The 13,066-nt window shown below is 30.5% G+C and overlaps 2 protein-coding genes across 6 annotated transcripts in view; one reads left to right on the top strand and one right to left on the bottom strand.

Moving 5' to 3' along the window:
* The window catches only part of THADA (Thyroid adenoma-associated protein homolog), a 29,876-nt gene extending 28,886 nt beyond the window's left edge, over nucleotides 1-990 (bottom strand). For all 4 annotated transcript variants that reach the window (XM_088225569.1, XM_088225575.1, XM_088225581.1 and 1 more), the window contains exons 1-2: nucleotides 714-990; nucleotides 423-618 (exon numbers count right to left, since the gene is read on the bottom strand). In XM_088225569.1, the coding sequence (XP_088081695.1) occupies nucleotides 423-618; nucleotides 714-819 (302 nt within the window). In that variant the 5' untranslated portion in view covers nucleotides 820-990. The remainder of the gene's footprint in view (nucleotides 1-422; nucleotides 619-713) is intronic.
* A 465-nt stretch (nucleotides 991-1,455) lies between these two features.
* The window catches only part of LOC148285385 (acid phosphatase type 7), a 35,991-nt gene continuing 24,380 nt past the window's right edge, over nucleotides 1,456-13,066 (top strand). For both annotated transcript variants that reach the window (XM_088225555.1, XM_088225546.1), the window contains exons 1-2: nucleotides 1,456-1,760; nucleotides 7,247-7,441. In XM_088225555.1, the coding sequence (XP_088081681.1) occupies nucleotides 1,664-1,760; nucleotides 7,247-7,441 (292 nt within the window). In that variant the 5' untranslated portion in view covers nucleotides 1,456-1,663. The remainder of the gene's footprint in view (nucleotides 1,761-7,246; nucleotides 7,442-13,066) is intronic.

Genomic DNA, 13,066 nt, shown 5'->3' with positions numbered 1-13,066 from the left:
ATTTAACTTAGAGTCCTCTTCTAAAAATATTCCCGTTATGATTCATTTTATCTTCTTTCTCTCTCTTCCTTTCATTTTCCTGTCTCTTTCATACAATATTTTATAATATAAATAGCAACGCGAGTAATTATAAGTTAGTTTAATTCCTGATGATGAGGTAGTAACCTCGAAACCGGTCAAAGTGTAACTCAATATTAAAGTGGTTTATATAAATTTATAAACACACAAGTGAATTATGAAAATGGCTACATTCCCACTTTGCTGCAAAGGGATAAAACCGATTTTTAAACTAAGTAAATAAAAAATTAAACCTGCCATTCCTTAAAAATTGTATTCTATAATTTATAATGAACTTTCACCGAGAAATTTAATTTATTAATTTAATGAAACCAATTAATTTGAATGTTTAAGGAGCTACTTACCTGGCACAAGCATTTTTCAGTGGGTGTTTCAATGGAGCATCAAGAAATATCACAACCAATAATTTTATAAAATTAGAAGCCTCAATATTATTACACTGATCTTCATTTAAAAAATTTGCACCACTTTTTATGAATTCTAATTGTATACTGACATTGCTAGCATTAATAAAATCGTCGATGTTCTTTATTTCCGAACCTGAAATTTAAAAACATATTTTCATGAATGATGTAGGTTAATATAACCCTAGATAGTGCACCTAAAGAGATGGTATAAGTGAAGAAAATTCTTACGAAATTTCTGATCCTGGAGGTTACTGAAAAAAAACAGAGGTACTTTGGATTCACTTTTCTTGCAGTTAATTCCATTATTGGAAATTCTAAGGGAAAGACTGTTCATTTTGAAAAATATACAAGTATTACTGAAATATATTCAAGTAATATTGCAAAATACGGTGGCCAATTCACAACTTATTTAATAATCCCCATAGAAGCCAAAACGGAGATAATCTTAATTAAAACTGTAAAACTAATACATAGTATTTTATTTTTTTAAATATGACAGACCATGTGTCAGATTGAAACTTCAAATTAAATTTTTTAGCACCACAGAAATTAGTGAAGTTACGTTATAATCGATCAAATATACTACTATTTTGATCGATTTATTTATTCAATTTAAAAGAATCAATCATATATAATTTAACGTAAATAACCTCCGAGACAATAATTCGATAAAGTTTATTTTGAAAAAGGCATTGGTTTGAAACAAAATCAAGAAGGTTTTCATGAAAATCCTCTATGATTGTTGTTTACGTTAAGAAATGAAAAATTAAATTCATATTCGATTGAATAAAAAACAATCGATTACGACATCTGTATCATGGCCATCGCTATGCGGTTCTTTCTATGGTTAAATTTTCCGTAATATTTGTAGAACTGCATATAAAAAGTTTAATTTCTTCGCCAACGACCCTACTTAGATGATTTGTGCGCTTATTAAGGATCCGATAAACTATTTCTTCATGAAATTTCTGACAGATGTCAGCTGAGCGAGTGGGGGTAGGTTGTGTTCCGCCGTCTCTTCAATTTTCTTTGTTCTACTAGCCCAGTGAAAAAATAGTGATTTTCATATTGTCGCCGCTTTTTCGCAAGATCGCGTGTTTTATCACAATTAACAATAGTTCGTTATCAATTAGTCGCGTTGTATATATCTCTGGATGACGCTGTTTTGATTTGTTAAGATGGGTTTTTTACGACTGTGGACATTTATTTTTATTATCAAATCCGTCTGCTGCATTTCATACTTTCAACCGGAGCAGATACATTTGGCATTTGGCGGTAAGTGATTTATAATAGACCAATTGAATAATGTTAATTTTCAGAATAATCACTATCTAGGATAAATCTCTTTGTGTTCCTAGTTTTCTATTGAATACAAAAGGTTCGTTTTTCGTCTGGTTTCGCTATCTATAGAAAATATTTTCTTTGTCTAAATTTTATAACTGTACTTTCTCTTATTTTATTTTACATTAAAATATTTTGCGGAAATCTTTAATCAGCTTATCTATATAGAATTTTCTGTTCCATTTCATAAATGAAAAATTTAAGAATAAATGTTTTTTTATTTATGAATATTTTAAATAATCTACCCACATACATTTTAATGAGTACGGAACTTTCCGATTTTATGGGTTTTATATTTTAAAGTAAAAAAATATTATTAAATTAAATTGAATATTTCTTCCAAACAAAATTTAAATCAAAGAATAAAAATATTTTACCATCATCATTCCCTTTCCGCACCTGATGGTGCATAGGGCATTGCATTGGTACACCAATCGCAGCATATCTTGTTTTTTTTGTTACATGAAAGTAAGATGATTAGTCTTACGCTTAAATAGTCTAGTGTAAAAACACCCTTTTTAATAAATATTTCACGTTAACCATGTCGGGAATCGAACCCAAGAGATCTTGCATGGTAGGCAAACGCGCAGACTACTACACCACGACATCAATATTTGATAATAAGTTGTTTATTAGTTGATTCCTCTATGTCCGAGCAGATTAAGAATACAGTTCTGTGTGTGAAATAAAACCAGAAGCCTGGACGAGTGCTTTCGACTCAATGGCTGCTCCAGTCCAGTCACATGAAACATTGCAGTGTAGAACCACCTCCTAATTAAAATTTAATTTTGACCTTCCGAGGAATCTAACCCAGAAACGCAATCATGTTGCCAAACCCATCAACCACTTCACTACATGGCGGACTTATCTCTACTTGATTTCCTTATATATTTTTATTAAGGATTTTTACCAGAGAGCTGCCATTGAGTCGAAGACGCTTGTCCAGGGTTCTGGTTCTATTTCACACACAGGCCTGCATTCGTCATCCGCTTGGACACAGAATAAAAATACACACTCATTATAATAATATTTAAATATTTATTTTTTATTACAATATTATATGTGAATGTATATTCTTTTGTTTAGTGACTCAAAACTTTATTTTATTTATCAGTCTTATCACCATGTTATATAGAATGTCACGGTGAAAGTATCGTGATGTCATACAGTATCCTCTCGCGACGGTATTTTGTAAAAAATATATGAGTTTCGCAGAAAACTAGAAATATTACGAAACAGTTTTATAAACACTACCACAACTATCATAATGAGTTCTTTTTTTTAAAAGTCGTATTTATAGTATTTTAACTGAGATACTTGGTACCCCTCTCAGGCACTTGCGGATTTTTTTCGCCCTCAGGCTCGGAAAGGTTAAAATATGTGTGTTTATAAAAAGTTTTCAAAAAATAAAAAAAATCACTCATAATATATCAAACGTTTGGCGAACTAAGTACTGATTTTTACAGTAAATATCCATAATTTGCTAGCGGTTTTCGAGTAAACCGTTAAAATATTTTTTATCTGTAAGGCCACAACTTAGCGGGCTGCCGACACTAGGTATTTTCTGCTTACACAGTCCCATATTTTCCTTATATTACAAAAAAAAATTCGCAATTAAACCACGTGCGTCCAGCTCAAAGTATTTCTCCGAACTGACAAATAAATCAATATATTGTTAAAATTATTTCAGTGCGCTGCTGCCAGCCGTGTGTCAAAACTCCGATATGAATTTCTATAGAGATTGGCGACTCTAGCGTTTTAAAATATAAACAAAGTTTTTTATTTTAAAATTTAAAATTTATTAATCAAAAACATATAAAAAGTAAAATACAAATTATTAAGTCCTACTGAACCGCATAATATGCAGTTTGTCAGCAGGTGCTTATAGTTAAGTTCTAATATATATACATAATCTTATCTCTTTAATTCTATAACATATAAAAACTTTTATTACCATGGAAAAAAAATATACATTTCCATGTGCATCGGAAATATGTTACACGTTGAAAAAAAAATAATAATACAAGAAACCACGTTCTAAAAGCCGGATTTTCAGCATACGTCTTTCTCTTGAGCCTGATAAGTTTTTTTGCTTTTGATTAATTAACAGTGAAAATTTAGAAGTGGTTTAATCCATCTAGAGTATTATATAACTTATTTTATCTGGCATTATGAAAGGAGCATGACAAAAGGAATTTTTACATTAAGTTCCTGCATTTATATCTTACGGGATTAAAAAAAAAACAATTTGGGATATCAATCACTGTATTTCTATTTTTTAAAAGAAATCTTTGCGTTCTTACGATTTACCCAAATATTTAAATTTTGGTGGCCATTTTCAAGGAGTTATAAATAACTCACTATTAGAAAATGGAAATCAAGTTGTGGTAGAATGGGGTGCGATCTTCGAATCTTTGATCCATGAGTCCACAACACTAGCCACAGGACCACAACCCGATTAGATTTAGACTAACTACCCTTATAGAATCTACTTTCCTTCCATACTTGTACTTTTATTTGCTTTTTATACATCTTGATATTTTTATGTTTTTTCATAATGTATTTTCGTATTATTTAATTTAGTACTTACTCTTTTTTGGCATATTATTTATTACTGTTTATTGTTATATTACTGTTAATTATTATGGCTTGACACGGGCATAGCCTAAAAAGCCTTAATAAGTTCATTAATATTTAAACTAGTGTTATTTTGAATGAATAAATAAATAAAGTCATCAGTAATATTGCTTCTGTTGGAATGATTCTAATATCTGGCGTTTAGTCATCAAAATGCTGCATTTTAAAATTACTTGCTGACTAAGTCATTAATAACTAATGTTTTGTGATCACACACTGTGTTTTGATTCAGGTTGATTTTATTGTTTGTGTATAGTCACTGCATGAAAATAATTTAATCAATAATTAATTACTTCCTATAAATGCTGTGTCAGAGGGTCAAAATACTTGTGGACATTGGAATTTTGTAATGGGGATGGTGCATACATTGACTGCGTAGCTGTTGAAGCAACAATGAATCCACACCTTTTATTAATTGGAATGCTTTGTGCAATGGAAGCGGGGTCAATAAGAATTTATAATCTGAATATTTATATGAGAATTTTTAAAATATAGCTAGGCCAATATACGAGAAACAAAATGACTAAGCAGGACAGCAATGTGAGTAGATTTAAAAAAAAAAAAGCATTTTTCTCCAAAGAATTTAATTGAATACCAGCTACATAAGTCCAGGGCCACAATTATGATGGGAAGATAAAGACGTCATACCTTCACCTTGACGGTATAGTTGAAGATAAGTTCCCTCTAGCGATTACTAAGATATAGTTGAAGATAAGTTCCCTCTAGCGATTACTAAGATACATTCAAGTTTTGGGTAGGTACATCGATATGAAACAAGGGGAGGCGTACGTCACAGTACACATATCTACGCGCTAAAATGACATAGCTTCAGTATGACGTCATAGTTGAAGATAAAATTCTCCTGACTGATTACAAAGATACACTACCGATCCTCCCGCCATCAAGTTTTGATGTAAGTACAGGGTCTAGAACCCCTCAATACGTTTATCTACGCATTAAAAGTGACAAAAATTTTGTTTCACCCAGCAATTTTTCCTTTAATTACGATTTATTTAAATTTTTAATCGTTTTAAGGTTGGCACTTTTTTTCTTAAAAGCCTATTCAAAATATGAGAGGGAAATAAGTAAATTTTGAAGTCGAATTAAATTAAATTAAATTCCGACATAACTGTGTGACATTAAAAAAATAATGTCCCTAGGTTCTGCCCTATTAACATGTAAGAGTATCAAGGCCACTGTAAAAAATAAATTTAGTTTTTATATTTTTTCCATCTGTTTTACCATCTTTCTGAGTTTAGGTATTGAGACATTAAAGGAGCCGGCTTTGTAGTCAATTGGTAGATAAATACAGACGATTGTTAAGCGTACTGTCTAGGTAATTTCCAAGTCAAATAAAACTCACGTTCAAGCGAGCATTTTTTTGCTTGAATTAGGATTTATTGGAGTTTATAATTGCTTTGAAGTGGACACTTTTTATCACAGAAGCCTATTTAAAATATAAATGAGAACTATTTTAAATGTTAATGACGTAAGGAACTCGGACTAATTTTTTGCGGTCATTCATTGGTTCGTTTCGATCATATGATGTCAAGATGACAAGTAGGTAGAACATACCGAGGAAGATACAGATAGTACAGAAGTTAAGTGTACCGTCTCGATATGTACAGATGAAGAAAGTGTTCATAATCGAGGCACAGATCCCAAATTCAATTTACTAGTTTAAAAATTGTTGGTAAAGATTCTCACTAGCATAATTTTCCTGTTTGCACCTAGTGGTGCATAGGGTACTGATTGTAGTTTCAAATGCGGTGTATCTCGATTATCTCTTAGGTAAGGTGGTATCGTCGGTGATACTGCGATTCCACGTAACTATAAATTTAATTTTTTGGCAGTGGAACCTAACAACCGTTCTATTAATATATTATTTACGATTCTAATCAACCCAAAATACTGCTAGAGTATTAGTAAAACTATTATTATTTAAAATGAAAATAGCGATAATTTAAAAGTATCAGCTTTAAGTCTCTATAAAAAAATTATTCCAGTAAAACATTTTCGTAAAAGAACGCACTTAAACAACGTTTAAATACCTCTTCATCAAATTCCCAGACACCCATCTATCAGTGGCGAGCGGTGAGTCTTTAGATTGGTAAGTTACAAAAATTCTGATAAAATGTCCATAGCGGTAGTATGGCACATAAAAAACAGGTCTATTCTATATTTGATACTTATTAGGTATGATCAGGTATTATTCATTATTGCAACTTCCGTGTTAAGACATACAAAATATATTCGTTATCTCTATCTCACACATAACGAGTGCGTATATTGTCACCTCCTTTAGATCGTCGTAAGTCAAATAGGTTGAATTAAAAAAACAATAGCCCTTATGAAAATGTGTTGAAAGACTAAATTGCATTAATGAAAGCTGCAAGATTTTACTGTAATCGCAAGTGTAATTTTTCGAACAAGATTCTAAAATTTTGAGTCTAAGACGTATTTCAATTCATGGTTTTTTCTTCAGCAGAGTAATCTCGTGTAATCCAGTAGTAATAATTTAGGCCGATAGAGGCGCTCGCTGTATGGAATAAGGGAATATGATGTAAATTTACTAACTTAAGAAATGCAATTTTTTTTTTTGTGATATGTTTTTTCCTAATAATAATAATGTAACATAAAACATTACTTAATATGACAAAAAATATGGTAAGCTGCAAATAATCAATTATATGAAGAATTCGCCTCTGCCGTCTATCCTATTTATAGCTGCATGTGTGTATAATAATTATAATAAATAATATGTTTTTTTCCTCTTTTCACAGAAAATGTAAAGGATATAATTGTTACTTGGTCCACGTTCAATGCCACTCCAGAATCAGTTGTGGAGTACGGTATTGGGGGATTCATTCTACAAGCCAAAGGAAAGCCAACTGTGTTTGAAGATGGAGGTAAAAAGAAGCATACTCAATACATCCATCGAGTTCTCCTTACAAACTTGACCCAGAACTCCGTTTATGGTAAGTCTTGACTGATGATTTCTTTTGTGTCTTCTGTATTAACTTGTCGGCTTATGTGAACATGTGTTAGGATCTCAGAGTAATAATTTTCTAGAGAAGCCCTTAAGCTCTATTGCATAGAACAAAAGCGTTCCAAATTCAACAAACAAAGCAGTTTTTTTTTAAAATATGCTTTTTGCTATACACATACATTCATTTTTTTACTATGACTTTAAATATGTTTCTTACTATGTATTCTGTTTTTATTTCGCATTTTACTGAGTTTCAAAATATTTTTATAGACATATTTATATATATTAATGGTTTTTACTATGTTGTCACATTTATTACTTTGTTTTTATTATGTTTTTGCTTCGTTTTTTTTTACTACATTTTTACTATGTTTTTACTACATTTTAATTATGTTTTTACTATGTTTTTACTATAATTTTACTATGTTTTTACTACATTTTTACTATGTTTTTAATACATTTTTTACCATGTTTTTACTCCATTTTTTACTTTGTTTTTCACTTTGTTCTGTATCTTTATAACTGTTTCTATAATATATTGATTACTGTTTTTTATATTTTTTTGACTGTCTTAGAACGGGGTAAATAACCCTAGTTAGGCAGTCAAAGCAACTTTGTATACATAATAATTTTGTGTGTGTAATATAATGATAATAATAATAAATAAATAAATTCTCAACCCAAGTACCTACGGCCCGTTGTAGTGCTGTAATCTATAGCTAACTTCGTGGTCAATAATCATTTCTCTGTATAGGCGACTCTATTAGGTTATTACTCTAAGGTTAGGATCAACTCCATATAAATATTGCACCCCCAGAAGTACTCTGTCATAAGTCAAAAGTATTTTTTAAATTTTTTTATTTTGGAAATCAACAGTTCTACATACATATTTATAGTAAACAAACAGATATAGTGTATAAACTCAGAACTAATAACAGATTTCCACAAAGTATACAAACTTAGAAAAGAAAATATATTACATATTAAATAAATACGTCTAAGTTTATACATATAAAAATGTTATTTTCATGTACTCCTAAATATTTTCCAATAATCAAAGAATTTTTAAATATTTTTTTAAGAATAGTACGTTATTGTAAATTGGGCGGGATTAGGACAAGGATGCTTGAAGAGAGGATAAGGAGGGGAAGGAAGATGTACATATTTATTATTATAATGTCTACTAAGTTACATTTTTCTTTTTAGTTATGCATGCAGTTTAACCACATATTTTTTTCTCACGTATCTCTACGAATTTTCTTGAGTGATAAATGCCACAAACTTCATTATTCTTTGAAATCAATAAGGGAGTTCAGTGCTACTGGAAATTGGCTTCAAAAATGTTATCTTACTTGCTGTCAAAATTGGAAAATAAAATTGTACGGCAAAGTTTCTTAATAATATAATAAATACCAACAATTTGAATGACGTCACTAGTTCTTCTGAATCGACCAATAATAGTGTTGTCATAGATTTCCGGTTTATGGGAAGCCAATTCGCCAATCAGCAGAACCCACAAAAGAAAAATTGTAACATCACTCACATAATATTTTCAAAATTACTTTAAAAAATCACTGCGCTGATAAAAATATACAAAAATATATTTTTAAAACTTTTTTGGCTTAGTTTAATATCTATTAACAAATAAAAAAAATAAAAAAACTTTTCACTGAGCAAAATATCGAGAAAAACACTGCAGTAATGAGGAACGCTATGATTTTTAAAATGTTGTGATTTTGAAATTACCCCGCTTGTGATGTCATAAGTTCTCTACGGTGAGTTGTCCTGATTGATGGGTTGGCTTCCCGGTGACCGGAAATGTATCACAACACTGTTATTGGTTGATTTCGGAGAACTAGTGACGTTAACATATTACAACAGAGATGAAGAACATTTTAGAGAAGGTAATATAGAAGTCTAGGCATCTACAGGGCTTATGACCTGTCATTGGCTGGTTTGAGTGGCCACTTTACACACTGTAACATTTACCATTCTGCCCATATTTGAACATCTATATTCCTTCAATTCTTTCATCCTTCTCTAAAATGTTCTTCATCTCTGTTGTAATGTTAATACTAACAGCTCCCCAGGGAGTTAAATCCGGTAATCCAGTCCGTGTTTCCAAAAATTTGGACTAACTCAAAATATTATTAACTACTGACGTCATTCAAAGTAGTTCATTTTTATCAATTTTTTCACACATTTTCGAGAAACTTCACCCTACATTTAATGATCCAATTTTTACCGCATGTACATTTTAACCCTCCCTCCCCGGTGCGCGGTGATGCGTAGCTAGTACACATTGCATCTAATAACTATAATATCTTTATAAATATAATAAATATTGGGTTTAGATTTTCAGTATTCCTCCATTACACATTTACGTATCGACTGAAATAATTTGTCATTAATAATAAGTTCTTATTAGGCACAAAAAAAGCATTTTATCGGAAATCGGGGATAAATTATAAATATCATCAAAAGTATATTCTCAGTCAGTCACGTAGTCCAGTACTATATAGCTACTTAGTAGCTCTCGGGAAGTTGCCGGGGGTGCACGTTTCGCCTGAGTTGTTAGCGATACCCAATGATCTTTTCATGTTTTCAGCAGTTAGATTTGAAATATTATCATCTTTGAATTAAATTATGGTTAATTAAAGCCATTCCCTAAAAATATTTCATTTTTCCCTTTTATAATCTCTTATTTTATTAATGTGTAGTGACTACACAGCACCGTAACTCGAGGGTGTTTTTAGGACAGTAAGGGAAAGGTTAAACATTTTTTATATCCAATTTGTCACCAAAATTCTCTTGAAAGAGTCCAAAAAAAATTCTTACGGTATATAAATATTAAACTTAGAATCAGTCATGAATTTTTAAATTACGATTTTTACTAAAAACATTAAATTTGTTAGAACTTAACGATAGAAGAAAAATTAATGACCTTTTAAATTTATTCAAAATTGTAAATTCAATATGGGATTGCCCTGAACTATTATCTCTCATCAACTTCAAGATGCCTGGAAGAATGACTAGACAGGTGCCACCGTTTTGTAGCAACAATTCACGGACAGTGTATACTTGTAATGCCGTATTAAATAGACTTCATGAACTCGTCAATAGTTATTCCCACGTTTCTGATATATTTAGTTTAGGGTATTGTTCCTATAGAACAAATCTTTTGAACTTTTTCAAAGATGGTGAATGGTAATTATATTTATTTATTCATGCATTTCATAATATATATATATATATACAGTTTTTTGTTCACTTTGCCTAGCTGTGTGAAACAGTACTTATCATTTTCTTGTTGTTTTACTGTAGAATGTTTTATTATTTAAACTTTCTACTGAATATGTTGTATAATTTTTAGGTTAATTTTTTAAATATAAATCTTGTATAATTTTTGGTTTAATTTTTTTTTTTTAAATCTTGGGTATAAGGGAATTCATGATTAAAAAAAAAATATATATATTAAGCCAGATATGTTAATATTATAAATGTTTGTAAAAGGCAGATTTTCCGTTTACGTTAATAAAATAAAAATAAAATAAAATATCCCGTTGCACTTTATTTCCTCAGTATGGTGCTTCAGTGTTTTTCTCAAATATAACAAAGTTCCGCAAAATCGCCAATTCAGACATACTACAGTGTACTTCGGGGGGTGCGATATGTATATTTCTCTAAATTTTTCCTATCTACCCGTATTCGGCTCACGCTTCCCCTCACTTTTCCCCTTTTCCTAGTGCAGCTCCACGTAAAAATGATCACGCGTGTGAATGCCTGCAGAAACGTTCATTCTCTGTTACCAACCTAACATGAACGCAGTGAAGTGCTGCTAACACGTATTCTAAAATAGAACTAGCCGTAATAATAAATTAATTTGATACTAGTCTTCAATAATACGTATGTGTGTTTGTATGTATATATGCATGTATTGGTGTGTATATTCCAGGGGCGAACCGTCCGTATAATCGATTATTCACAGCTTACCATTATATTTCACTACCAATAACAATGTTTTATAGTAGTTTTAATTATAGGAGAATAAATAAAATAATCTATATTTATTATAAATTAATGTCACTGTTTATATCTTCCTCAAAAAATAAATATAGGCTGCTAAATGCGCACCCAGCGCATTGCCCGGTTCCGATTATTGCAGCTTATTTTTCAATACAAAATGTATACTGTATTTTAACATTCAAAAACCCAGTGCGTATATTTTCCTTGCTAAGTTCACTCGCAGATTACAGATATTATTTCAAGTTTCTCTATTTGGAGAGTAGCATTTCGAGCGTTATTTCCTAAAGACCATTTTCGTTTGATAGTATTCTGTTGACATATGACGCCAGTTTTTTAGTCCGCGCGTTTTAGCTAGTGGCGCCTCGCTCGGTTTCATTATTCATTCTCAGTTTAGAAGGAAACGAAGCTGACGGCCTGGCGCGGCGCAGCGCGGCGGTCACGTGACATTTTTGTTGCAATATTATTGCGAATATTTCTAATGAATGTTATTGCTATATTATGTTATGTAATGTAATATGTAAAGTTAAAATTATGTATTTTGGCATAAATAAATTAATTTAAATCTAATCTTATTGTTTTTTTTTTTAATTTTTCAAAAAAAAATTTTTTTTGTGTACATAATGGGAGTGACGTCTTACAATAAAATGTCTACTTTCTTTTATATTAGTACCTAAATATTTGCAGTATAAAATGTAAATTACAAACAAAAGAAATTTATAAGGAGCCTGGAATATCGTTTTGGTAACATTGAAAATGATTACGGCGCATCTTTGATCAATTTTAATATAGAATCACTACAAAAAAGGCGCCTTAGATATGATTTAATTTTTCTTTTCAAAATTCTCAATAACATAGTTGATTCGCCGTATCTTTTACAAAATATTGGTTTCCGTTGTCCTCTTCGCTATACTAGATTAAATTCCCTTTTTTATGTACCAACTTGTAAAAACAATTATACCTCGAATTCATTCATTAGACGCACCTGTAGAAATTATAACGGACTCAGTATTGATGTAGACATTTTTAACTGCACTTTGCATTTGTACAGAAAATTTCTTCATGGGGTCGATTATTTGGGATAGTTGCTGAATGTACATCTTGAGTGGTTTATGCTATGCATATGTGCCGCATGTAATGTATATGTTTGTGTATGTTTTATATGTGCGTTCATGTGTGTGCGTGGATGGCTCGGAGTGTACATTCGGTATTTTTATTTATTTTAATTTATTACCTCCATGGAAAACGCAAATGTCAACAATTATCTTTTTTTCACCTAAAATTCTTATTTATTTTTTATTTTTTGTCACATTTAATGTTTATATCTTTTTAATTTATGAAAACTTAATTGGTCTTTTTATGTTAAAAAATTGTTGTTTTTAATACTGATTTTGTATGACTGTATGTTTTCTAAATAAAATAAAATAAAATAAAATAAAATAAAATAAAAAATAAAAAATATACGGTGTTTTTAATCAGTGCCAAACAAAAAGGAATTATGAATATACTTATTTTATTATCCTTATTTTTTAACATATTTTATTTTTTAAAACTTTTGCATACATGTACTGTCTTAAAATAATGGAGAATA

Source organism: Micrasema longulum, unplaced genomic scaffold (assembly GCF_059751315.1).
Source record: "Micrasema longulum isolate JH-2025_06_02 unplaced genomic scaffold, ASM5975131v1 h1tg000037l, whole genome shotgun sequence".
In the NCBI taxonomy this organism is placed as follows: Eukaryota; Metazoa; Arthropoda; class Insecta; order Trichoptera; family Brachycentridae; genus Micrasema; species Micrasema longulum.
Note: the sequence above shows the minus strand (reverse complement) of the source record. Positions and strands in the feature narration are given on the sequence as shown.